The sequence below is a fragment of the Pezoporus wallicus genome, unplaced genomic scaffold (genome assembly GCF_028554395.1).
Source record: "Pezoporus wallicus isolate ANWC-B61680 ecotype Strahan unplaced genomic scaffold, APGP_CSIRO_Pwel_v1 scaffold_6445, whole genome shotgun sequence".
NCBI lineage: Eukaryota > Metazoa > Chordata > Aves > Psittaciformes > Psittacidae > Pezoporus > Pezoporus wallicus.
In genome coordinates this window covers 1,722,475-1,750,448 of record NW_026641753.1, presented here as the reverse complement: position 1 = coordinate 1,750,448, position 27,974 = coordinate 1,722,475, and the positions used below count along the sequence as shown (strand labels likewise).

At 38.7% G+C, this 27,974-nt stretch overlaps 1 protein-coding gene across 2 annotated transcripts; it reads left to right on the top strand.

Moving 5' to 3' along the window:
- The first annotated feature begins 1,906 nt into the window (after positions 1–1,906).
- Positions 1,907–27,619, top strand: CUL4B (cullin 4B). Of its 2 annotated transcripts, XM_057425249.1 has the most exons (20): positions 1,908–2,912; positions 5,513–5,628; positions 10,075–10,178; positions 11,080–11,149; positions 11,639–11,712; positions 12,985–13,147; positions 13,248–13,337; positions 13,621–13,703; positions 14,800–14,867; positions 15,906–16,024; positions 16,825–17,017; positions 18,046–18,150; positions 18,390–18,500; positions 19,215–19,300; positions 20,087–20,194; positions 20,447–20,560; positions 21,533–21,638; positions 21,714–21,886; positions 22,413–22,565; positions 23,840–27,619. In XM_057425249.1, exons 1-20 carry the CDS (start codon positions 2,381–2,383, stop codon positions 23,933–23,935), a joined length of 2,664 nt encoding a protein of 887 aa, XP_057281232.1. In that variant the 5' UTR covers positions 1,908–2,380; the 3' UTR covers positions 23,936–27,619. The 2 variants fall into 2 exon arrangements, with proteins under 2 accessions (XP_057281233.1, XP_057281232.1); XM_057425250.1 differs by lacking the exons at positions 10,075–10,178; positions 11,080–11,149 and having other exon boundaries at positions 1,907–2,912.
- Positions 27,620–27,974: the final 355 nt, after the last annotated feature.

Genomic DNA, 27,974 nt, shown 5'->3' with positions numbered 1-27,974 from the left:
GAAGATATCTGGTTCTCTTGTTGCATACTCTCCTTATCTTGAGAATCCTTGTAGCTTCTACACACAGTGAAATACTAGTTTAAGAATCCTTGTAGCCCTAAGTCTCTATATTCAGTGAAATACTAATTTAATTTGGTATCACACCCAGCAAATGGTTTTACAGCCCCAACAGAAACCACCCCTTAGGATCATATGCAAAACAGAAAGGATTAAAATCTCTCTCCTCATGTTTCAGTGGGAAAAGGGCAAAATCCATTGCACTTGGATCCCCCAGTGCTCCACCTTGACTCACCCCCTCTCCATGTATCCCAGAGCACGACTGACCCAGGGCTGCAGTCTGACTGATGGGACACAGCTGCCAACACCTCCCCACCTGAAGGGCAGCATGAAAGGATAACGCTCCTGCTTCTCCACCTCCTCATGTCTCCTCTTTCATAGTCCAATTGTTTTCGCCAAGCAAAAAACTGTAGACACTTAAGATCTTTTACATCCCTACACCTCTTACATTACTTGGCTTGAGTGAACACGACAGTTACTGGTAATAGAGGAAAACTTGACAGCATAATTGTATCAGATTTCCTTAGCAAACCTGTTTCTTTTTATTACATCTGATTTGGAAAGTAACTTACTTTTTGTAACTTCTGAACAAAGCATCCTGTCCAAAAGCCAGTCACAACCAGACTGAAGGTCTGGTTGGCTCTGGTTTCTTCTTAAAGATGTGCTTCTCTATCACCAGCACTGTGTTTCAGGCCTCAGGAGCTGCCTGACAGCTACTCAGACAGAAAAACCTCTGCAGAATTACTGTCACACCTCCATGAACCACCGTTTGTCAGGACAAGTCCGCTATCGTTTTCCACCGAACACAGGCACAGCAGCCTCTCCAGAGCAGCTCTGCAGTCAGAGGGCAGGGGGACGCTCTTGGCCAAAGTCCCTGGAGAATCCCTTCTGGAACAAAACGTCATCACTTGTTTTGTTACTTTTTCTGCAGTTATTTCTCAATAGCCATTGAATCACACCAACACTCTCAAAAAGCTCACATTTCCTTTGGTAACAGATACAGCAGCATCAAGGAAGAGCCACTAAAGGTCCACGGTTTCTATTTTTGCTTCCAGACGTTTAAAAATAAGTAAGTAAATAGCAGAAACCACCACCCCAGGCCTTAGCGCAGTGCAAGTCCACATATGTATTAAATTCATGTTTAAAAGTTGATGCTAAACGATCGGTTACATAGCAGTGTAAGGAAAACCATTCCCAGGACCAGCTCGCAGACCGCCGCCGCCACCATTCCGATCCCGGCCTCAGCTCTGACAGACCCGGTTGGGCCCCGCATTTACCTCAGCCGCAGCACACAGCAGCGGTCACCGGCAGAGGAGCGGCAGCCGTGTCCCGCCGCGCTGACAGATGGGAAGGGAGGGGACAGGACCCCAAGCTCCCGATACGGACCGCGACGAGGGCCAAGCCCCGCGCCCCGCGGCCGCCCGCCGGGCCCCGCCCCCTCCGCCTTCACGCCACACGAAGCGCGGCAGCCACGTCCCCTTCCTGCGGGACGCGGTAACGAGTGCGGCCGTTAGGAGCGGCCGGCAACTATGATCACTTCCGGTAGGCCAGAGGGCAGCGGGAAGCAGCGGGGGGTGGCGGCGGCAGCGGGGCTGTGCGCCGGAGGTGGGATCCGCCGCCTTATCCTGGCTGCCCGGCCGCGCTTCCGGACGGCCGCGCCCCGGCATGCACGGCGACCGGATATGCCGCCATCTTTAGGCTCCCTCTCTGCCGTGTATTGACAATAACAAGCCCCGGGCCGGGCCGTCCCCCCTCAGGCAGCGCGAGCAGGCGGCAGCGAGGGGGGAAGGCGGGAGCCCCAGGAGAGCGGGCCGCGGGGGAAGAGCGGGCCGGGCGGCGGCGGGGCAGCGGGAGGTGTGTGGGGCGAGGGGCTGGAGCCGAGGCGTGAGGGAGCCGCGCTCAGCCTTCCCCGCTGCTGCTCGGAGGAGACGAGGCGGCCGGAGCAGGAGGGGAGCGAAAGGAAAAGCCGGGGGAGCGGGCAGCCGCGGGGAGATACCGGTATTGGAGAGAAGAATTGAACTAGTGGGTGGCGAGAGGCAGGAACAGGAGACGCTCCGCTGAGAAGGGAGTAAAAGCAAGAAAGCAGAGACCAACTACCTGAAGAAACAAGTAATAAAGAAAAGGGGAAGAGAGAAGATAAACTGATTCCTTCGAGAAAGAACAAAGCGACGGAGAGGGAAGACGGAAGGACTATACTGATGAGAGAGAGGAGTTGAAAGATCCCCTCGAGAGACACCGAGCAGAGACTGACTCAAACTCTCTCTCTCTCTTTGTCACATCACAAGGATTTGATGCCCCTCAGCCTGTTCACTTCTGTGTGTTCATGTTTCCCACAGGTTTCTCTTCCCCCAACCCCCCAGCTGCAGCCCAGGAGGTCAGACCTGCCACTGATGGTAATACCAGCAGCAGCTCCTCCTGCAAGAAGAGAAAGTTAAATAACAGCAGCAACAGCAATTCTGAAAGAGAGGAATTTGATTCCATTTCTTCCTGCGCCTCCTCTCCTTCCAAGAACACCTCCTCATCATCTTCTTCCATCATCTCCACCTCCTCGTGCTCCTCCTCAGGAGTTGCTTCTTCTAACCATCACCTCCAGAAGAAGCTGCGCTTTGAGGACTCCGTGGATTTTGTTGGACTCGATGTGAAGATGGCTGAAGAGTCCTCTTCATCCTCCTCTCCTGCTGCCTCTTCTCAACAGCAGCACCAACAACAGCTCAAAAATAAAAGCCTTTTAATTTCATCAGTGGCTGTGGGGCACCATGCGAATGGCCTGACCAAAGCTGCCTCCTCTACTGTTTCCAGTTTCGCCAACAGTAAACCTGGCTCCGCTAAGAAATTAGTGATCAAGAACTTTAAAGGTAACAGGCCATTTGTCACAACCTATGGGGAGCTGATGCTCACCTTCGTGTTTTGTTTTTGACGTGAGAACCGGTTGGCTTTCAAATAGCTCCAGGTTTTACAGGAAATGCTTTTCTGTGGTGAATGTTTCTATGCTTATGTAAAGGGCGAATAATGTCTTATGATACATACTTGCCCAGTCATGTATACATCCTGAGCTGCACTTTGCTGTTTGGGATTATTTTTCAGACTCCTTTCACTCTGTCTCTTGAGGAGGCCTTAACTTGTTTGTTAAACGAAAGCTTTTACTACATTAAGTGTGTAAATTACTTTTATTCAGACTTACAATGTTTGATTCTTCTTTTCTAGTAATCCTAATTCAGGGTTTAGTATATGTATATATATATGTGTATTTTAGCTCAGTGTATGATAAATCTTTGCACAGACTGTGGGGGCTTTGTTTTGAAACTGGGCCTGAATCTATAGATGCCTTGCATCTATCCATGCTGTCTGTTTATAGGTTAATCTGCCTGTGCTTAGCTTTAAATGGTGAAACTAAGGTGATTATCAGGCTATTATGGCGGGTTTCCTTTCTGGTTTCCCCACTTGCCGTTAAAGTAGGTAGCTCAGATTTTTGCTGAGTATTTTCCTTGCAATATCCTCGCTGTGATTTTTATTATTTAACTCTTTATTGTTTTTTCTGTCTTAACGTACTCTCACTTTACAAGTTTACATTATTTTATAAATTCTCTCAAAAGATGTTTGAGACTTTCAAATATTGTTACTAGAGACCAGCTGAAGCAGAGAAGTTAAACTTTTCTGTGGTGATGCTGCTTCATTTTCTAGCAAATAGGCAGAAAGCTTGGCTAAACTTCTGTCGGTTTTTTTCCCCATAAAGATGAGGAAATCATAGGCTTACTTCCTGCCTCTTGTTATCTTATAAAATAGTTTGGTAGCTTGCTTTCTTGGGTTGAGGGTTTTTTTCCCCTTGTATTGGGGTTGGCGGAGGGTGTGAGACAAGGGGGTCAGGTGAAAGATGTTACTGGCATTAAAAATGATTTCTAAATACACATTTGATAGAAATTTTTGGTAGAGACATCACACAAGTTAAGGATTAGGATTCTTTTACCCACTGTGTCTTACAGCAATTCATGATCACAGTGTAACTTTTTGCTCTAAGGTCCTCAGAAATGTTGTCTGCCCATTATGTCATTATCATTTAATTTTATTAATTTAAATTTTATAGCTATGATGCATGATAGTGAGAAATAGAGTCCATTCTTCTGTTGCTTGTACACTGTTATCTATAAGGGAAGTCAACTTTTCATGTTTAAAGTATTTGTTAAATGTTATGGATTGCATGGTGCTGTGATCATCATCACTTATGAATTGGTATTTGAATCACTTGCTTAAAAAGGTTGTCTCAGGAATTTACCAGCTTTGCTTTTTATTTACTCTCAAATGCTAAACTGAATACTCATTTTATGGTTGTTGCCTTTATCTTAGTGATAGCAGCAACATCCTTTGCAACTTAAATAACTTCCTAAAATGCAGAATCATGGTATTTACTGCTGAGTAGCATAGTCATTAGCTGCTAGTAAAAACAGGCAAGTCTTACTTGTAGTTGGTTTCTCCAGATTCTTACAATACAGTTAATGCTGGGATGTTGCCAATACTGTAGGGAAATGCTTGACGGGATAAAAATAAACCCAACAAACTTCTCTCTCTGTTACTTCTAGAGAAATCGTAAAGCTTCACAATTTGTTTTTTACCTTCAGGTATATAAAAATCAATTTCAATAGAGTATAAACTCTGGGCCACTTTACCTGTTGGTGGCATGGATATGAATGTGCCTTCCTCCCTAAATTTTCTCCTTCTCTGTTTGGGAACATGCTTATTAGAATTAAAAATAGTCATTTTAGCTAGTTACGAGAACGCAGAGAATTTTAAAATAGTCTTTGTATGCTGTGGCTGTGACTTGGAGAATCTTTCTTAGCTTGTTGTAAATGTTTTAGTCCTGTTGATGCTGCTGCATAGCAGGGGCATCTCTAGAGATGCCTCTGAGAGCCTGAGAAAAATAATAGAAAGATTCAAATCTGTGAAGCTTGAGCTATTTGAACATTAAAAGAGAGCTTAACTCTTAACAAAAATTTGCTGACCAAAGGCAAGAGAGATGTAACTGGATTACTTGTAGGTAGGAAGATTTTTCTTCCCACCCTAAAGCCTGTATTATAATTACAGTATTTCCATGTGTGTTTCTCAAGGGTTTCTTTCCAACTGTTAGTACAGAGTAGAGCTAATGAGCAGTAAATTGAAAAAAAAAAAAAAGAAAAAAGGCAACTATACACAACTGTATCTATTAACCCACATCATTTTCAACTTTTTTTAGCTGTTTTGTTTTTGTAGAGAAAAAGCGTAATGAAGGTGTAGATCATTCTTGCTGGTTTTTAGCCTTTATCCCTTCTTGAGTTGCTCAGACACAGTATTGTGATTTTTATTAATCACGCATCCTGTTTGGGCTACAGATGCCGTGGTGTGTATGTGAAGAACAGTGCTGAATTTTTTCAATGCATCTGCTTTTTCTAAAGAATTTTCAAACTCTCTATCATTTATTTTAAAGATAAACCCAAATTGCCTGAAAACTACACAGATGAAACCTGGCAAAAACTGAAAGAAGCAGTAGAAGCTATCCAGAACAGTACTTCAATTAAGTACAATTTAGAGGAGCTTTATCAGGTAAGTACTTTAAGTAAGAGCACTGGGGTAGAGCTTTTTGCTTTGTTGTTGTTTTTTTTTTTTTTCTTGGCTTGATACAGTGCTAAGAATATGAGATTTTGCTTCGTAGCTGCTTTTGTCAAACACAGTCCAAGAGATGGTTTCACTTGCAACAGATGACAAGAATTAAATAAGGCAAGGAGCTGTATTCCCTTACTGTTTCAGGGTCTATAGTGTGTAGCTGCTAAAGGAGAAATATGAAATCCTAAAACATTGGTGTTTAGGTAAGAAAAAGATGATTTTTATATTAAAATCTAATCCTCTTTCTGAAGGCAACGTGTGTTCTCTTTTGAAGATCATAAAACACTTAGAAACTGAAATGTTTTAATTCCTAAAAGTAAATAGAAGACCATTTTTCTCCATGAACTGTGTTATTTTGATTTGGTTGCGATTTTCTTATCAATCAGTATTCTGTCTATTCTAACAACTGAGAGTCAAATTTTATTCCCAGAAACAGCTGTGATTGCTTGGCCCTAAATGTTTCAGGAAGTCATCAGACTTGAACCGCATTTCCTAACTTTTTTTTTTACAAGCTCCACTTCTGCTTTTTCACCTGAATGTGTTAGGAAGACTCCCCCTCCTCACCTTTTCCCTACTAACATCATGGTATTTGTGGTTTTAGTGACCTAGCAACAGTACTACTTTAGTTAGGTATTAAGAAGCACTTACACTTTTTACTGTACTTTTAAAGCCTGGTTGGCTGTTTGATTTGTTCCTCTGTGTGTATATAGCTTTCTCTCCATCTATTTTTAGTGTCTCTTCCTCCCCTGTCCTCAAAGTTGCATTTCTCAGAAAAGCTGGGAAGAAAAACTGTGTTTGCCAAGGTTTGGGGACAGACTTAGGGGAGGATAAATTGCCATTTCTCATGGAACCAAGTTCGTCAGTCCAGTACGTTTCTGAGCTCATAATAATCTTTTATAATGTTAACTTTTAACAGTTTGTCAGGATGATGCACAGTACTGTTAGTTCTGCAAAGCTTGTAAAACTAATAACAAATTGCAACCCACTGTATTGGCTGGTATTGTAAATTACTTTAGATTGAGCAACAGAACAAATAACTGATAATTAAATATGTGAAGGATATCCAAAATTGTTTAAAAATACAAAGTTCTACTGAAAGTCTTGCTTCTGCTTCACAATAATCACTTACATTGCTGCTTGCTTTTACCACAGGCCTAATTTTATGTTGCTTGTGCTCAAAAAAAAAAAAGCACTTTTTTCTTTTCAGCCTTCATTTTAAGACTGCAGTAACTTCCTTTTCAATGAAATAGGGTGCAAACAGATTAGATATTTTTTTTCAATAAATCTAAAAATAAATGCCTTGATTAAAAATAGTAATAGGAATCACTAATGTTTTTAAATGCTATTTAATGTCATTTCTGAACAGCTGCTTGGTAAATGGATCTGATGCCAAATATGCCTTGGCAGACACCATTATCCAGACGTAGAGGGGAATTGCAAAAGTTGTACTGCACACCTTAAAATGAGATACTAGGGGTTTTTTGATGGAATTAAACTTCTTGAGTTTGGTTTAACTCTGCTCTGTGCTGGAAAATCACACGGGGCAAACATTTTGAAGCTTTATTTCTTTGTGGGACACTAGATTCATACACGCTTTCTTCCTTCTCAGCTAGAGAAGTGATACACATCTTCGAGTGGTTGAAGTGCTGCAGGATTGAAAGCTTCTTTATTAAAATAATTTTCCCTAAATTAGTACGAGGAAATAGAGATCCAGATCTTTGGTACCAGCTCCCTAATTTTTGTTTGGTTTTGTTCATTTTGGTTGGGTTTTTTTTTTTAATCAGAGAGTTAAATACTTCTGGAGTTTCTGCTTTTGCTCTCAATCAAAGCTGTGTTCAGTTCTCTTGCCCAGCACACAAACCCAAGTGTGGATGCCGCTGTTCGGTGGGATAGAGAGCCAGCCAAAAAAGCCCAACAACAGAATATATCTTACCCAAAAGCAATATGATTCTTTGCCATTAGATGCTGTGACCATCTTTAGGGCACAGATTCCCTGATCAGAAGCCTTTGTTCCTCTAATTCAGAACAAGATAATTTAGAGCCCCTAAAGTTCTTGGGAATTTTTGATATATTGTTATTATGTAACAGTAACTAAATTTGGAAGTTACAATATTGCAGTAGTAGCGTTATGCGCGCAGAGCAAATGTTAGTAAAAGGTTTTGTATCAGTGTCTTCAGAAAGTTTAATCTCTTAAAAAAAAAAAAGTGCCAATTAAGCAGAATTCACAAAATATTTCTATGGATGTTACCAGTGAAGATGCAGAAGTTTTGCACTTGATGTTCAAACACTCAATACTAGCAGATGTGTGTTTAACACTAGGGAGTTTCTGATATGCAAATGAAAAAGCACAGCTTTATATGATCACTACATAAATGTAAGTGTATATTAATAGATGTAAACTTGCTTCGCTAAGAGTTAATGGAATGCGTTTGTCCATCTGCAGTGCAGAGGCTAATCCTTTTAAGGATTTGGAGCAGTATATGTCAATAGTACTTGCCTTGATAGACAGCAGTTACAAAAACATTGGTAGTTGAGACAGATGAAGTATGGCAAAGTGGCTGCTGGTGTCCAGGGCTGATAGGTAGAAGCGAGAGAGCTGTGGTTGTACAGGCAACCAGCAAGTTCTAAACTACTCTTCCTAGCTCTCAGTCGGCTTCTCCAAATCAAATGGGAGAAAAGAAGAAATGCATTTATTGCACTTACTGGGGTATAATCAGGCTCTTGAAGTGTAGTGGTTTTATCTCCGTTTTCTCCTACTCCATGAGAGTAGTGGTTATTTCTGGTTTTGCTGCTGTTGCATCTAGAGCTTGGCCCTGTGGGTACAGCAGCAGAACAGAGCTAAGCTGTGTCCATAACCTACTCTGAACAGTGAGCTGTAGAATATGTTTTCCTATAGCATCACTGTATTTGCTTGGAGTTTCTTACAGTATTAAGGCTGGAGTTGAATTTGCTGCTATTTCCAAATACTAAGACATGTACACTTCAGTGATAACTCTGGCTTTCTTAATTATCATCATTCAGACCTGGTTTAGTCTTAACTGGCATACTCACTTTCTTGCTGTATTCGTTTGTTTCTGACAGTAAGCCTATGCAGGGTTGGTTTTCTTTTGTGATTTCTGTTGTGTGGGTTGGTTTGTTGTGGGGTTTTGGGTTTTGTGGAGTGTTTTTTTTTTGTTACGTGTTTTTGGCTCCTCCTTGTCCTAGAGCCAGTATTAGCTGTAGTGAACTTGCTCTGGAAAGTTGTGTACTGTTGATACTGAGACTGATATCCTAGGATAAACTGAGGAACTTCCTGTTCAGTTGTTTTGATTCTTGCTATGCTTCTAGTGATGGCTGCTTACTGTTTGCTGGTGGCTCCTCTTTGGACTGTTGGGAAATACTCTGAGGGACTTCAGTGTAATGGAGTAGATCTGCTCTGTATATGTCTGAACTATGCTGTCCCTGCATGGCTGCCTGCAGTTGCTTTCAGTTCTTTTCTTCCCGTGAGCTGGTTGTACTGGCAACTGAAGTATTTTACGTTAAAAAAAATAAATAGGTAAAATCAAAAGGCATTATACTTTTCCTCTCTAGCTTCTACAGGTATTTTACAGAATAATTGTATAATGTGTCTTTCATCAGTCTGCAAAAAGTTCCTTTCCAAATCTGGGCAATTGTATTCATTTTGGAAAAGTCTTTTCACACTGCTTTCACACTGTGAAGCACAGCAAAAAATCTTCTAATACTTACTTATGATCTAGAAATCTGAGCTTTGTCACTGCACACATCTGGAATGTCGTTCTAAATATGAGCCTTTCCAAAAATATTTTTTAGTATAAAAATTGTTCAGGAGTACAACAACTTATTTAGGCAAGGGGTTGATGGATGGAGATATACATATATAAAATATGTGTATATATATGTACTTTTGGGGATGAGGGAAGCTTAATCAAGGAGAGAACTGCAAAACGAATTAACACTGGTATTGCTTTTTCTGCTAGTATCAGTGTGATTTGCAGAGCACAGCAGTTAATAAAATTAAGACCTTAAGTGTCTGCTTTGAAGTATGAAACCCAGCAAGCTGCTGGAACATATTAAACTAACAAACGTGTTCTTAGAGACACAAGCCCTGCAGTTCCTTATGGGATATCAGTACTCCAACTGAAATTAATAAACTGTAAGCTGTTCAGGGCATGGCCTTCCTTTGTCTCTTATTACCACTGTAGTTCCATATCTGGTGGTTTGCATGCAGCATTTAACTCTGTTATAATTAAAAGCTGGTAGATTTTTGAGCGAGAAGCAGAAAGAATTCCATGGTTGGTTTGTTTTTCTTTTTTCCTGTTTCCTTGTAAAACCACGTATAAGCATCATATAAACAGTTTTTTTAGTATCTGTTTCTCTTTACTTCAGGCTGTTGAAAATCTCTGCTCCTACAAGATCTCTGCAAACTTGTACAAACAATTGAGACAGATCTGTGAAGACCACATTAAAGCACAAATTCACCAATTCAGAGAATATCCTTTTTTCAGCTGTTGACAAGCCAGAGCATTTTTACCTGCCAGTTTGTGGTGATGGATTTCTTTGACTAGTTCTGAATTCCTAGTTCTTGCATAATTAGATCAGGTTTTATTTTTCTGTGAGACTTCAGAGAACACTACTAGTTCCTTTATGTCTGTAAGCTGTGAGAAAGTCTGAGAAAGTTTCATTGGTATTTGTAGAACACTTAACTTGTCACAGAAGCTGATATTAAACTTAGAGCAAGGGTAAAAAAGACTGTATTGGCTTTACCACCTCATGTCTTTATATATGCTGAACTTGCCATGCTCAGGTAAACAGGAAAGTCTTCCAACAAGTAGTCTTGTTTTGGTTTTGATAAGTGCTAGTGGTCTGGCAGCATACAGTGTTAGAGAGTCTGAGAATCAAAATGTTTTCTTTTCAAAAGTTTTTGAGTTGCATCATATTGAGATCCCATTAAGTGGATATTAATAGTACCAAAACTATGCAATGAACTGAGTAAAAGTTAAATTTCGAGGACAAAATTTATCTCTTAAGGTTATCTCTTAACATGAGCTGATGCTGCAGTAGCTGTGTAGTGGTGGCTCTTAAATCTGTTGTGAATTGTTGGTAATTGAGGTGTGGGGATATATATGTTTGTTCCACTCCTCGGGGATGGAGGCTTAGACAAAGCACTCAGAAGTATTTCAATCCTTGTTTTATTACAACATTTGAATCATTTTGATTTCTCACTCTTAAGGGCTCTCATTAAAAATAAATACGTTACATGAAGTTAACATCCTTTTTGGGAGTAGGTGAGGTTGTTGTGCTCTGTTAAGTGTTTTTAAAAAAATAATAACGTTGGTTCATTCCATTGCTAACACTACCTGTTAATCATTATTTCCTTAATTATTTCTTCATGGATTCATTGGATAGTGTCCTTTTTCTAAAGAAAATAGACAAATGTTGGCAAGATCACTGCAGACAAATGGTAAGTTTGTTGTCCTTTTAAAGAAAACCAGTTTACTAGTCAGTGTATGTTTTGCTTAACTTTTTTCCTTTACAAATGTATTGTGCTTCTGAAATATTCTAAATTTACATAAGGTTTCATGGTGAAATACAAATCTATCTAGTTTTGTCAGAAATCAAGCCTTGAAAATACTTGTCTGTAGTGTGGTTTTTGACACATTGGTCTGATCTTTGACCCACACACCCCCAGCTCCTAACTGTTGTTTCTATACAAACCTGTCTCCTTTTATGCCTATCATAAAAGGAGCTGTTCTTTGCTAGAGAAAGACGATAAATGTCACACAGATCATCTCACTGAGATTGGCAGAATATCTTAAATCAGCAGTGTCTAAGAAAGCACTGCCTGAAACTTGTCAGTGGGTATTTTTGTTGTTGTTGAGCATGATCTGTGTTGCTTTTCAGTTTCAAGAGTAAAATGATTGTGGGGTTTCTTTATTCTTTCTCATAATAGATTATGATTAGAAGTATCTTTTTGTTCTTGGACCGAACTTACGTACTTCAGAATTCAATGCTGCCGTCTATTTGGTAAGAACACAAAGAATAAAATTACTGGGGGATATTTAAATTATCACATGTATCCTGCTGATTTTCTTAATAGTGACCTGTACATTAAATGGTGAATGTGTACATGCCTGCTGCAAAGGGAGATACCACTTTATTTGCCTTGAGTTTGTAGTGAAAGGACATGGGGTAATGGGTTAAAACTTAAACAGGGGAAGTTTAGACTGGATATAAGGAGGAAGTTCTTTCCTGTTAGGGTGGTGAGGCACTGGAGTAGGTTGCCCAGGGAGGCTGTGAATACTCCATCCCTGGCAGTGTTCAAGACCAGGTTGGACGAGGCCTTGGGTGATAAGATTTAGTGTGAGGTGTCCCTGCCCATGGCAGGGGGGTTGGAACTAGATGATCCAAAGGTCCTTTCCAACCTTAACCATTCTATGATTCTATGAGTTACAGAATTCTTCTAGAATAGCTGTGATAGCAAATTTCAGCTAGGTAGATGTCAACCTCCCTTTCGTACACTTAGAGGAAAGGGTGTGTTTAACAACTGAAGTGCAAGGGTTTGGGTTAACCAGTTACTGGCTTTAACATACACAGTATTCAAAGTTCTTTAAATACTTTGAAAAGGAAGAAGTTACCTAGAATAAAAAGAAGTTACTCTTGTATCGACTCAACCCCTGTGCTGCTCCCCCCGCTATTTTAATAACTAGCAAGTGCCCTACAGTGCCTTTGGTACTACCTGAATTACCTTGCCAGAGATTGAAGGAGTGGAGATGGAGGATGCAGGTTCTGGCTTTTCCTAAAAGTGTCCCAGCTCACAGTTACAAATTAATGGAAGGTTTTAACTGGGATGCACAAAGCAGAGGTCCTTGACTTTCACATCACTGAGTTCTAAGCTGTGCCTAAGAGTTAGAGATTAGAAAGGGATGGACAAAGAAAATTATCCAACACCTTAACCATGGAATTGGGACCTCGGGTGACATTATCCTTTTCTTGTGAAGGGTGCTGTCCATTCAGCTTCCATCATCCTGTCAACCAGCTCAGAAATAAAGACACTGGAACGTTAGGTGGTCATTTAGGGAAAAATATGTGCTTTCGTCTTTAAAATCTGTATCTTACTGTTGATGCTTTGTCACAGCTTACTTTAATGTTTATGTGTGCGTCTTGAGTCATTTGGGGGAAGAGGAATTAAAATTTGAAGAATGCTAGCATTTATTGGCTTCTCTATTTGATCCAGATAAAATTTTATATATTCGGCTTGATTCTTATGCAGTTTATTGAACAGTATTTTCTTTCTAGGGATATGGGTCTAGAATTGTTCAGAACTCATATAATCAGTGATCAGAAAGTTCAGAACAAAACTATTGATGGCATTCTTCTCCTGATTGAGAGGGAAAGAAATGGTGAGGCTATTGATAGGAGTTTACTTCGAAGCCTTCTAAGCATGCTTTCTGACTTACAGGTGAGTAAACTTGTTTCACTTTTAGACTGGTAAAGAGCTCAGATTCTTATTTAGTGCTCATTAAGTTTTACCCTGCATTGTTATCATGTTGTTTCCCTAGATTTATCAAGACTCTTTCGAACATAGATTCTTGGAAGAGACTAACCGTCTGTATGCAGCAGAGGGACAGAGGCTTATGCAGGAACGAGAGGTATTTTGAATGTTTAACAATATTTGTTATGTTTAATTACCAAGTATTTGTCAGGAAAAGGAACTATTTTGCTGCATTAGCCAGTATACCGGGCAATAATGTGACCTTTATGTTTTATAGTACTCTGAAAAAGGAAATTCACATGCAGACTTCAGTCACAATGCCAATGATTTCTGCTTAGAACTGCTGCTGTCAGACCAGTACTGTCTTCCCACACACACACCTTGATGTATTTCTTTTTAATTTTTTTTTTTAATGTACAAAACTACTCTGGTATTTTCAGGTTCCAGAATATCTTCACCATGTCAACAAGCGCTTGGAAGAAGAAGCAGACAGGATAATCACGTACTTAGATCAGAGCACACAGTAAGTGCAGTTTTGCTTGGTATAAGCCATTTGGCTGTTCTGTTGAGGGCCATCTAATAGCTACAGTTTATTTCAGTTATTGACTGACCATCAGATGCTTCTCAGTTCCGACAATTCGTTGTTTACAACGAAGCACTGTATTGGCTGACACAGCTAATATCCTTTCCTTCTATTTTTGACATAAATGCTGTTGGTCATTTGGTTGGAAAAAAAACAGGCTGCCACCCCCGGTCCAAAGGTCACTTTTGTGATGAAATGCAATTAATTAAGTACCATCCTATCCGAAAAAGATAGGACCTGGGACAGAGAATTCTAAAGCTAAAGACTGAATATTTACATTAAAATATTTGCATGTTATTTATGGAGGTTGGGAAATTACTGAGTAACGTCAGTCTTCAGTCTTCCTACTTAGAGACAGGATTTCCTGTAACACAGTCAAGCGGAGGTCATGACTGATAGGACATGAGAAATTTTCTCTGATATAAAGCTATAGCTGTTGTGTCTGAGAGAAAATGTAGGTCACTAATAGAACAAAACTCTTTGAGCAAGTGGTGGCAGCTTAAAGAGCAGGCACAGAGGATCTCTCTGAAATGATCCTCTCATACGTTTTTGTTTCCTTCCTCCTTCAGCTGTTAAAAACATTTGGCCTGTTTAGTGGCTTCCTTCTTCCACACTGTTATTCGTGGCCAATTCCCTGTTTTGTTTTAATACTTCTTGACTCATGAGGTGGTTTTTTTTCTCCTTGGTTTGTCTCCCAAGACATGAGTCTCCTCCCACAGAACAGATGATAAATTCTTTGTCAGACTTTTGCCCAATTTTTTTTCCCATCAGTTGGACTGATGGAATCACTGTCCAGTTCCGTAGAGGTCACATACAACAGGCTTATTGTGTGAACTAAACAGCCAGTCAGCAAAGAGAAGAAAGATTGCTTACTGGGGAGGAAAAAGGATAAATATGTCTATAATCATTTTAGGTCCCTGGCCACAGATAAGTAGAGCACTCCCAATGACAAGTGTAGTTAACATAATCTCAAAAAAGGATTTAAAACTGTCAGTAACGGAAAAAGGAAAAATAACTCTAAACATTTTTTCTTTAGGAAGCCACTAATTGCTACTGTAGAAAAGCAGCTTCTAGGTGAACATTTAACAGCCATTCTTCAGAAAGGTAATCTTTCTTCTTTATAAAAACATTTCTAATTACTGCTTTGGGGCTTTCAATTCCTGTGCTGAAAAATAAAGAGGCAGATCAAGGTGCTGCGGGAATACACAAGCTATGCCATTCTTTAGTGCTCTTTGCTACTCATGAACTTTTCAGTTCATGAAATAGCATTGACCATTTTGCAAGAGGGCAAATACCATTCTCCTTGTCAGAAGAGAGACAGTGCTGTCTTCAGATATGCAGCAAAGCAAAAGAAAAACTGTAACAGGGAATTCTTGATTTCAGTGTGTTAAATAGCATCTTGAAGACTTGGAGATAAAGGAGTAGCCTTCAGATGATGGGGAAACATTTGATTACTTCCTGCTTACAAAAAGCAGCTTTTTCTAAAAATTTAATACAGTTTGAGCCATGAAGTATGTTGCCTCTGTTTTGCAATAGTCTTGGAGTCAGGTAGCCCTCTGTTGCATTGAGGAATAGTCTGGAAATAGATATGGGTGCAGGAAAGGTTGAATAATAAAATATAAAGTCCTTACTAGACAGATTATGGATGAGACAGGTTTGTGAGCATCTTCTGCAAGTTTGTAACAGACTCTTTATTGAGAGGAGTATCAAGTTTGCAATGTTTATCTGGCTACTTTCTTAGAACCTTGCTGTGGAGCATCAGGCTTTCTCTTCCCAAATGTTAAGTGAAAGATGAAGCTATTTCTTGAAGCTGCCTGCCTTCAAATATCTGTCAAATCTATTTTACAGCTGGAATTGAGACCCAGAGCTCTGTCTTTCCAAGGAACTTTTCATACAGATCACTAGTGTAAAAGTTTCAAATCTTCAGGGAATAGTAAAGCAGAAGTAAGCAAAGGTATTGTGTATGTAAAGTACCTGTAGCCTAAGATACACAGTGCAGTTAGGTAGCTTAAAATAAAAGAAAACCACTAATTGCTTGATTAAAATAAAACTAGCTTTGAAGAGGCCCCTTCAGAAATAATATGCTGCACTTTCTTTGAATTACTCTGGTTTTCACTTTTACTGGAATTCTCTCATGTGCAGGTTTAAACCACCTTCTTGATGAAAACCGGATTCAGGACTTGTCTCTTCTGTATCAGTTGTTCAGCCGTGTGAGAGGTGGAGTACAGGTTCTCTTGCAACACTGGATTGAGTACATAAAGGTACTGTTCCTAGAACTCTGGAACAGACACTGCTACTGTCTCGATGGGGTTTATACACAGATACTTGAGTCATCTTGATGAACTGTTGCATTTTACTAAGAAGCAAAGGCTACTTGCTTATAAACATATATTTAATAAGCAGCTTTTGAAACTGTACTAGGAAAAGTACAGTAACTGCTCTAGCCCTGTTGAAGAAAATACTGAACATTCAGTTGAACTACTGAACTCCAAATAAATTTGGAGGTTTTACATGGCATATAGTTAGTTGGGGGGCAACTGTATTTCTCCAGTAGATATTTTGGTAATGGCAGAATGTTTGTCTTCTCCCTGGTAAAATTTCATGGTAGAATGAGTGGTAGCTTAAGTTACCAACTATTTCAAGTTCAAAAAGCACCTGAATATCACTTAGTGGAAATGTTGTCACAGAAAGTATGGTGGTTGTGAAGGAAGGCTCGCTAATAGCATAGCAGTACTCTTAAATAAAACTGAGTTCAGTGGGAGCTTTAGCTGTGTGAAACCTGAGGATAGAGATGTTTAAAAATGGTATGTTACTTTTATCATGCTTAAGTTTATTTTTTCAGGCAGTTCTGAATCTGCTCGCTTATTCAGATCGGTTTTGAATCAACATACAAGGTCTAGAAATGATTATAAAGTAAATAATAGTAAACTACTTATGTTGTGCCAGTGGAACTAATATGAATACCAGAAACAAGACATTACAAAAATAACTTGGGCTTTTAAAAGTCTTGTAATTTAAATTCATTGTTCAGGCTAATTGAAAGATATGTTTTATTTTGCAGGCATTTGGTAGCACCATAGTAATTAATCCAGAAAAAGACAAAACCATGGTCCAAGAACTACTTGATTTTAAAGACAAAGTTGACCATATTATTGATGTTTGCTTTCTCAAGAATGAGAAGTTTGTAAATGCCATGAAAGAAGCCTTTGAAACATTCATTAACAAAAGACCAAATAAGCCAGCTGAACTCATAGGTATTTTTCTTCAGTTTCTCTCCATGTGAGAATTTGGGTGGGGGACAAGAGGGAGTTGCTGATGCAGCTTACAGATGGGATATGATGAAGTTATGTGTGAAAACACATGATGCACAGCGCGTTGTCAAACTGGGGAACTACTGCGCCTTGTTATGCAAGTGAACCATTTCATAGAATAGCGTTAAACATTAAGAACAAGCTCTGTGCAGCAGTTCACTGGCTAGGCTATGGAAAAATGAAGAACATTAGAATTTGAGCATTCCAGCAATTGACTGGTGTCCAGATGTAAGCATACTGCTAGTAATTTGACTTTTTCAAAAGCTTACATAACTGTGCTACCAGCACATGTGCACAGAGCTATGAGGGACTCTACATAGCTATGTTTTAATACATAAAAGTGAAGAGGGATGAGGATGACCTTTACCTCATGTTACAGGGCTGTCTGCACTTTGAATACCTTAATGGTTTCCCCACACAGTGAATAATACCTTGCAGTCTGTTGTGCTGTTAGGCTTGTGGGGTAATGCTTTCTGCCCTCCCTTTTTAAAATTAATTCACTAACTATAATGGGCTTACCAGACCATCTGAAATTAAACGAAACGGTAATCTGCTAGAGAAATTCCACATTTAAGTAACTGGTTTACATATTTTAATTCTGATCTTTTTGCTTCTGTTATAGCCGTGTCAATCTATACCAGTGGTGACTTTTTGCTTTGAGATCATAATATGGACCAGGACGTATTTTTTTTATACACACAGGAATCTTTTTTTTTAACATTATGTATGCTGATAAAGTTATGATAGAGTAATTGCTTATCTGAAAAAAGAGATTAGGCTGTAATGTTTTTAGAACTTTATAACCTCTATTAAAATATATCAGTCTAGCTGCAGTGAAACTGATTTGAAGGTGATTTCAGGATCATTTACCCTTCCAAAAGATTTTACAATATTAGATGTAGAAAAAATAAATTATTGTTCCATTATGATACTCAGCATTTGCTAAATTTTCTATTCCTCAATACTTTTAGCTAAATATGTAGATTCAAAGCTTCGTGCAGGCAACAAAGAAGCTACTGATGAAGAACTTGAAAAAATGCTGGATAAAATTATGATCATATTTAGATTCATATATGGTAAGTTGTGGGGTTTTTTGTGGGGGTACAGTTGTTTAACCAGTAACATAAAGGTATTTTTGAAATATTTTTTGCAGTCTGTCTGCATTTTCAAGTGCTCAATCTCTGTAGGTGCAGTTTGCTGGTATAGCGCTGTTTAAGGTTACTGTTAGCTTTACTGAGCTTTGAACTGGGGCTAAGTAAGGTTTGTATAAAACAAACAATGATTTGTGATGACTGTCAAATCTTATCTTTTGCAGGAAAAGATGTCTTTGAGGCCTTTTATAAAAAAGATCTAGCAAAGAGACTATTAGTTGGGAAGAGTGCATCAGTGGATGCCGAAAAATCCATGCTTTCCAAACTCAAACATGGTAAATGTCTGTTTATCAGTTTGCTTTCTTTTAAAAACAGTCATCTTTTAAAAAACAGGCTTTCCTAGAAATGCTGTTGGTAATTCCCTTTTACATGAGCTGGTGTGCAAATCTTGAATGACTGGTGGATTTTGAAAGAGACCCATTTGCTTTTAGTTTTGTAATTATAGCAGCAGTAGTCAAAAGTCAGGAGCTTAAAGTGCATGGTGTATCTTGGCCTGTGGGACAGAGCTGAGGTTCCCTGCTGAGTAAGTCAGTGATGTGCTCAGAGAATTTTATGACTTCTGCTTGTTACTCATTCTGTATAAGGACTTGAAACATCAAGCTGCCAGCTACTGATCTTCTAGCCTGGTCTTCATTGTTTCGTAGGATGGTGTCTCTGGGTGGCGAGAGTAAGATTTTTAGAACTTGATCTTATTCTAAGAGTAAGGATCAAAACTGTTGTCTAAGTGACAGGTTGCAGGTGGAGTCCTAGGATGACCCATCATGTCCATGTGGAAAAAAAACAGGTTGCAAAATAGCTGCCACATTAAAACATTTCCCCCCTTGTTTATAACCTTGTTCTGTATCTTAATCAGAATCCAGGACTTAAGGTAAGAACATACACTGAAATAGGTAGCCTTGCTTCAAAGTATATTCTGATACTTAGAATAGCTACTCTGTGGCGTTGAAAATGAAGACTAATTTTTAAGATTTAAATTTTCTCTTTTATAGAATGTGGAGCTGCTTTCACCAGCAAACTTGAAGGAATGTTTAAAGATATGGAGCTTTCAAAAGACATAATGATTCAGTTTAAACAGGTACTGTGGGAAAGCCTGCCATGGCGCCTTCATTTACTTGCTTTTTGAATTAGTTATTCTCAGAAAGCCTAATGAGAGCGTACAGGGTGTCCTCAGTTGTGTACATTTGTATTGCAATTAAGTTAAACTTCTTTCGAATTACTCCCATTGCCTGTAATGTTCTTACACTAAAGAGAAGAAGACTTTGTAGGTGATAGCTTTTGAAAACAGCGGACAAAAGCCCAACTGGGAAAACAGTCTCTACTGAAAATCAGTCAGAATCTACTCTTAATTCTGTGCTGCCTGTGCTTTTTAATGTTTTACTGCATTTATTAATGGTTTTCATGAGCAAAGAAGCAAAAAACCTGACCCCAGAAGTTTCTTATAAAAGAGAAATAAATAAACACCCACACACTTCCAAATCACCAACCCTAATGAAAGAACTGTAAACTTACAAAACATTTTATACACCACTATATCTGATGAACTGTCTAGTAAGTTTGGTTCTGTAATGTTTTGATTACAAGCAAATTTTAACATTCTTTCATCCATTCACACATATCTGGGTTCATCTTCACATCAGCTTATTAAAACACTTGTTTTGCTGTTTTCTTTCTGTATGGAAGTGCCTTTAGAACTTCAGAAAAGTGCTTTTTCTTAATCTTATTTTTCACGTATGTAACTTGCAGTTTGTACAGCAAAGACATCATAAGGTTACTTCTCTTCTGTGCTCTGACTCCTCAGATCTACCTGAAATATGTTCAGTAAGCATTGAATTATTTCAGTTTACTTTGTTTCTTTCTGCAGTATATGCAAAATCAGAATGTCCCTGGCAACATTGAACTGACAGTGAATATTCTGACTATGGGTTACTGGCCAACCTATGTGCCTATGGAGGTCCATTTGCCCCCTGAGGTAATGAATAGAGACATATTATACCACCTATCAGCCTATCAGTAATGCATCTTGATGTCAGCTGCAGCTCGGTTTGAAATATGCATGTATTCTCTAGAAAGAAGCGCAGAAGTGTCTTTAAATAGTTTTTCTTCTTTTGCAATTCCCTTTATCTCTCTGAGCCTTCGCTTATGGCTCATTTGATTGCAGAGGGAAGGATTCTTTTGGAGTAGAAATTGTGTGTTAGTGTTTTGGGTTTTTTTCTTTCTTTAGATGGTAAAACTTCAGGAGATTTTCAAGACCTTTTATTTAGGAAAACACAGTGGTAGGAAACTTCAGTGGCAGTCAACATTAGGACACTGTGTACTAAAAGCAGAATTTAAAGAGGTGAGTGTGTTTTCTTTCTCTTATTCCTGCTGCTTTGCTGATTCAGAGTATAAATTGTAACTTAGGGATATATTTGGAAGTTTTTTTGTGCCATGATAGAAAACTTAGCACTGTTTTTGCAATTACTTTCAACTTTTGACCTTTTGCTATCATTTCCAGAGTTGGTAGTTTCTGGGATAGATGTATTAAGGTCTAAGAAGACAGATCTGATCTCTTATCAATGAGGGAGGGGAAGGCTCTTGGTTACTGCTTGGGGAAAATAGCCAGTGGGTGTAGTTACATATTAAAGACAGCACTAATTTTTGTACTGGGGAGAAGAAAAAGGAGGAGGCTGTGTTCCACAGATGATTTTAATTCAACTGACAGCATGAAGTATCTTTACAGTAAGCTTTTCACTACTGAAACAGAGAAAAGTTTTGGATTGTACCAGAACACAACTGTTTGCAGAGGGCTGCCAGTTACTTCCCTTCAGCATTTCTTTATGGGCATAAATATATTTCAAGAAAATTAATCTTGGAGTAGGAATGCTTACCAGTTCTGGTGTTTATTAAAATGTTAATGGTAAAACAAATATTATCAAACTTAGTTATTTCAAAGATCTTATACTTGTATTTCTTAAACTAATGTTTTTGTTGCACATTGATTTAAAAGTCTTTCAAACTGTAATTTTAAGCACTCACTGCTTTGCGATTTGCCTTGAGTAAGTTGGTGCATGTCTTGGGTGAGTGTTGTCACTGGATAGTCTAACTTTCTGACCTCTAGCTTATTCTGTATTTCATAGTAATACAAGGTGACCAGTAGCTCTTTATCCATTTGAGAATATGAAAAACTAAATCACATCCTTTAAGTGAAATAATTGACGTGCGGGAGTGTCTGTGTCATTGTTATTGCTGTGTTCCCTTCCCCTCCCACCCTCAAAGAAGAAAAAATTAAAACCAGCCTAGTGATACCTGTTAATTTCCCTTGTGACAGGGAAAAAAAGAACTTCAGGTCTCCTTGTTCCAGACACTGGTGCTGCTCATGTTTAATGAAGGAGAGGAGTTCAGTTTAGAGGAGATAAAACAAGCCACTGGGATAGGTTGGTATTGAAAACAGATGACTACTTCCAAGCATTCTTTCTTAAAAAAACCTAAACAACTTGTTTCTGCTTTAGAGGACGGAGAGCTGAGAAGGACACTTCAATCTCTGGCTTGCGGCAAAGCCAGAGTACTGACTAAAAGCCCCAAAGGCAAAGATGTAGAAGATGGTGATAAATTCACATGTAATGATGATTTCAGACATAAGCTCTTCAGGATAAAGATCAACCAAATTCAGATGAAAGAAACGGTATATTCATTTTAATCCTCTGGGGTTTAAATCCTTGGGTTAAGTATCTTATTGCCTGCCCATTTACATGCTTCATTTTCCTCTAGGTTGTAATATACATGCTGATATCTTTGTAAATTACACATCATTTGGATGATAGCATGTGTCTACCATTGCTGATTTAAATGTGTACTTCCATACCAATGTAGACACCAGTGATTCTAGGTGTCTCTAATAAGGTTGTTAAAGGGAAGTTCAAATTAGTGAATGTTCTTTTCACCCCTGATCATTCGCTGGAGCTTTACTGAATGATTTGTGAACATAGAAACAAGTTCACAGTGAATTTTCCCTGTCAGCCATTCAGTGTAAAATCTGTGCAAAGATTTTAATTCCTTGCAAAAGGGCTTTTTTTAACAGGCAGTCTTCATATTTTTAAAGAATTTCTGTCAGATATTTGACAACAGACATTTTACGGTCTTAGATCTATGAAGAATAGTTTTGACAGTTCTAGTGCTCCCTTTAAAACTTTTCTAAATGGATCCTTCAGGTGGAGGAACAGGCAAGCACTACAGAGAGAGTTTTCCAGGACAGGCAATATCAGATTGATGCTGCAATTGTACGAATCATGAAGATGCGCAAGACGCTGAGTCATAACCTGCTTGTGTCGGAGGTCTACAACCAGCTTAAATTCCCAGTAAAGGTGTAGTACTGACTTTTATTCTTCTAAAACATTTTATTACTTTTTATATTCCCTGGCTGTCTTTAGTTGAACAGCGCTTCTGTCCAAAACATCCACCTTTGTACTACTGGGAAAGACAAATACTTGCTTTCAGACTTCCTAAAGTGCCAGGTGCATTCACTTGTCTGAAAATTACCTCAGGCTTTTAGTGAGTTAATAAAACCTATTACCAAAGGCTTCTAGAAGCAGAATGTGTTGGCAGTAACTGTGAAGCTAGCTCTCCTTGTTCTTGTATTGGAAGTGTTCTGGCAATGCGTTCTTGGGGACAAGGAGAAAGTGATTCAGATATGTAATGCAGAATTCATAGCATCATAGAATGTTTTTTGTTGGAAGGGACCTTAAAGTTCATCTAGGTCCAACTCCCACTAGACCAGGTTGTTCAAAGCCCTGTCCAACTTGGCCTTGAAAACTTGGTTTTGATTCTTAATTTGGTTGATGCTTGCTAATAAATTAGGAACCAGTAAATGTTCAGTGCATTTTTCAGACATTGCTTAATAGATATACACACACATATAGATGGAATGAAAATTAGATACTGGTAAATGTCTCAAAGCTAATGAAGCCCACAGTTGCAAGATGAAATGAATAGCCTATTATGTACAAATAGAAATGTATTTTCAAATACAGTGATGTATCTCTTTTGAGTTCAAATATATAGTGCTTCCTATCAATGGGAATGCAAGATTAAAAGTACTGCCATCTCATTTTGTGGGTTTGTCCCTGCAGTCCTGTAAGTATTGCATAAACTGCAGTTGGGCTTTGCAGGGTTATAATAGACTTAAATGCACTCTCTGACTCTTATCATGATATATCGTTATGAAGTCCTTCACCCATCGAATTCATAGGGCACCAAAACCATTGTAAAGCTCACTCACATCAAGATAAATTGAAACTGGTGCCATTTTTACCAGGTAAAAGTCAGAAATAGAAACATTTTGGTACATAGTGCATGAATTGCAGCTCTTTAGAGTTCAGTTTAAACAGCAATAAATATCTTTACCTGCTATAAAAGTTGCTTAGCTGCAAGTGACAAGTTAATTTGGTTACTTTCTCTTCAATTATACATTGCAGACTTTAGAAGCTTTGATGTTTTAAGGGTTTGGGGTTTTTTTCCAACTGTAATTCCCGTTTCCTCAGCCATCTTTAATAGGAAGGATATTGGGCTTAAGTAGAAAGAACGAACTGAGAAACATTGACTGCAAAGTAATAATGCTGACATCTGCTTTATTTTACAGCCTGCTGACCTTAAGAAGAGAATAGAATCCTTAATTGACAGGGACTACATGGAAAGAGATAAAGAAAACCCCAACCAGTACAACTATATTGCATAAACATATGTTGGCCTTTGTTTTACTGCACACTTGGTGTCATACACAATTGCCAGTGGATAAACTAGCCTGTTGATCCCGTTAATTGACTTTTTATACTACCGATGATTGAATGAAAGCAGTGTAATGGAAAAGTATAGTAGAGTGGACTTCTTTCAGTGGTTAACATGCCCATTTAAAGAGTACTATTTACATTTTAAGAAGAATGCTGTTGAACTCTTTGCATGTTATTTAGTAAGATGTGCAGAAAGCTGAAAGAAAGTACCTGGTCTTTGTGATTCCATTTGTCTCTGGGTCTGAAGAGGAGTCCCTTGATAGATGACAGATGTCTTTCACACCTTTAAAAGGAAACAGGAGGTTAATATAAGAAAATAGCCTTTAAAATGCTTAAACTGCATGCAAACTTTTAATTTACTGTACAGAATGCATTTCAGTTAGTAACATACCATTGGTTTGGTTGATGCCCACACTTGGGTTTTTCCCTTGAGGGAGGGAAAACAGGGAATAAGCTAAGCTATGCTTATTGCTGATGTAATGGAAAATATTCTTGGTCATAATTAGGACAAAATGGTACCAATATAAAACAATGTATAAAGTTTGCAGTGTGGGCATACATACTGTATATAAGCAAACACCATTCTTGAAGAAGTGCTCCAACAAAACAAGTTCAGATTAGATTTATATGGCTTGCCTATAAGACTTAGTGTTCACCCTTGGGAATTTTAAGCATAAAACAGCCATAATGGAAAAAGTGACAGTTTTTACTAGTCATGGGTAGGAGGCCTTCACCTCTTGGCAGCAATACTCTAGAAAAGCAGATCTATTTACAGGTATCTATGAAAAGCCACGCTGTTCTTGTGGTAAAGCTGTAAGAACAAAAATTGCAAATGGATTTTAATACTTGTTTTGCTTTGCAACATTCTAAACTTGAACTAACCTCAAGGTTTAGACAGGGCAGCTCTTCTAAAGTCTGCCCTGCTTTGGATTGCTTTAACTTAAAGCTTTAAGAACTCAGCCCTAGATGTGGCAGGCCTCCTAGAACCCAGAAGCCTACCTCTCATATATAAAGTTAAGTATTGCTATAAGGCATCTAAAATATATTTTCTTAGATGACCAGAGAGCATTCTTTGCATCTTTATAAGACATGGGAGATTAAGTCACTTGAATGTAGAGCTTTGTTTCAACAAGATGCATTATTTTTATTGCTATAGCAGCATGTGCCAGGAATATATGGGGGGAGGGAGTGTCAGCAGAAAAGGTAACTCCTCCATGTAACAGTTCTTCCTTACCCAGCAGGCTTTAGACCTACCATCAGCTGTGTTGCAGAGCACAATGAAAAACCTCATCCTCTTTCAGGCACTGATAGTCCTGGGGAATACCAGATATTTCTTGGAAGCAAGACGTTACTTTTGTTTAGTGGCAGTGTAAGTTAGCTCTCTATGATCTATAACTTCTATCACTGTGATTCCACATTCAGGGGTGTGCATGTGCGAGAGAGGGTGAGTGTGTGTACGTGTGTGTATTTTGTATCTGACACATCCCATCCCTATTGCTTTTTGATTTACTGTTAAATTCCATATTTCCCCCAGCTGTGTTTTCTCTCAAGCTCTTTTATATGCAGCCCTCAGCTGACAGATGATGCAAATGGATTTTTTTTCCTCCTACTAAATTATTTGCTGTCACCTTCTACTAACTGTCATACAGCTCTTTGTGATCTGCAGAAAATCTACCTTATCCTTTGACACTATTGCAGCATAACCACTGGTAAACATCCAGGACCACCCTTGCCTCTGCAAGAAAAATACTAACAGTAGAGTTATCTGGTAAGAAACTTGAAGACTGCTCCTGCAAATCTTTTAAGTATTAGTTCAGATAGAGATCCACTGGGGAGGAAAGAACAGCTCCCCAGAAAATTCTGTATTTTGCATTCAGTGTTCCTTTTTGTTGTATGTGTTTTGTATCTTTAGCCAATAAAAGATTCCTTTTAAAAAGGTGTTTTTGAGAAGGAGCATAAAACTTAACTGTTTGGGAGACACGAAATGATGAGTTATCAGTATTGAAGTGGTTCCATTCAGTCTGTTGTAGCATATAAATCTAACACCACTACATGTTTAAAACACCTATTTTGGTAAACTCCTCCCTCATTGCAACACAAGTGTGTTGCAGTCAGTCAACCTAACCAGAAAGGTCTGAAGGTTTATTTATTTTTTTATCCCATCCATTTCAGTAAGTTAAATGCAGAAAATATTGCATAGAAAGTGTCCTCAAATCTCATCAGAGTTCACAATCTGAGGCAGACCCTAAGCGGCAATCTAGTTAAAGCAACCCAAAGAACGGACTTTGAGAGCCCTGGCTATGCCAAGAGAAGAGGTGAACGAGGGGAGAGGAGAACTCTTCTCCTTGTATCTGCATGGGGTTTCCCCAAGAACTTGTTCATCTCTGCTAAGGAATCGCTTATTCCTGGTTAATGACAAAGCTGCAGCCAAGATTTACTGTCCAGCCGTACAACTCTGCAACTTCTTGCTGGGATCATGTGCCTGACTATTGAGCCATATATATCTCTGTAAGAAAAATGAAAGTGGGCTTGGACCACAGCTCATCTGGCTAGAACACAGCTTGTCTGTTTGGCCACACATTTTTAATCTTGACTCTTGCATGCAGTTTATAGCACCTTGTTCATAAGAAATTGCAGTTTATTCTTAGAAATATATATTTTAGGTTTTTTAATCTTTATACCCATAAATGGACTATTTTTTTGTCTTGGCTGGTTTAAAAAGTGACCATTTTGTTTAAATGCTGTAATTGCAAATGTGTTGTAAGTGTTGTTTTGTTCTATAGTTTACACAAAGGTGCCAAAGTAAATAGTTAATAAAAATCCCCCAAACCCAAGCAAACTGTTGCATTGCTTTAGCTGTTCTTCGAATTTTGGTCTCTGCTCTTTTTTGGGGTTGGTTTTGGTTTGTTTTTTTTTTCAGCCTTTCAGTTTTTCCCAGACATATCATTTGCCCAATGCTTTTAAAAAAAAATTAAAAAAAAAAAAGTGCATCTAAAGAAATGTTCAGATACCACTTTTTTAGTGATTTCATATAGTAGGAAGAATATTTTCTTTGAAACGTTACACTAAAATTGTAAGAGTACAGCAGCATTCAAAAATGTAATATACTTTTTGTATAACAGTTCTTCAGAGTGTGTCTGGAGTGGGGGAGAAAACTAACCCTGTTACTTTTCAGAAGCCTCTTCCCTCGGCTACCAGGATATGAAATTGTGCTTTTTCACTGCATCAAAAAGTTATAGTTTATGCAGACTTGCAAATGGGGCATGTATCACCATTGCATCCTTCGATGCAAAGAGCAGCAAAACCTTTTTTATGTTTCATAAGTCTGATATGGGTACAGAGAGTCTTTCTTAAGTTGGTAAATAATGTAAATACATGTCCTTTCAGAGAGTGAGTCTGTTATCTAGGTATTTTGTGTCATTTAATAAATATTAAAACAGTTTTGTGTTGATAAACCCCTGTGTGTAAAATGCCTTCTTACTTAAAGTTCTGTATGTTGGGCTTATTAATGTTTGTGGCTTCTTTAAATTCTTTAGCTTGTGCTTTGATAGCAAAATACTTGTTTGCTACTTAAGTATAATAATCAGTAGTTCCTCCTTTATTCAGTCATTAAAATCCCTTGAGTTTTCTAAGTGGCTTCCATTCCTGAATTTTATTTTTTTTACCAAGTCTTCTACCAGGTTAATGGGGAGGAAGGAAGTAAACATCCTACAAACTGAATGTGTAAAGTGCCAGAAATGGTGCAACACTACCAAAGCTGCTGGCTCGTTGCTAGTACAGGAGGATTCTCTCCTGCTGTATGATTTCCTTGTTTCCCAGTAAAGCTAGCAGGTTTTTTTAATGGCTGTGGCACGATTACTCTGAAGTACAGGACAGGGCTGGACAAGGAACTTGTTTCTGTTACTGGTGATGACCAACTGGGCCATTCTTAATTTTTCTTCAGCCATTTGGAACCACTGGCCTAAATCTGACCAGAATTTGTCAGGG

What these genes read in the sequence shown, in the direction of transcription:
- CUL4B (XM_057425249.1), top strand. Translation starts at nt 2,381, where the DNA reads ATGTTTCCCACAGGTTTCTCTTCCCCCAACCCCCCAGCTGCAGCCCAG. An exon ending in GGCTTATGCAGGAACGAGAG is followed by an intron (nt 13,338 to 13,620) that starts GTATTTTGAATG and finishes TGGTATTTTCAG; the next exon opens with GTTCCAGAATATCTTCACCA. An exon ending in AAATTCAGATGAAAGAAACG is followed by an intron (nt 21,887 to 22,412) that starts GTATATTCATTT and finishes TGGATCCTTCAG; the next exon opens with GTGGAGGAACAGGCAAGCAC.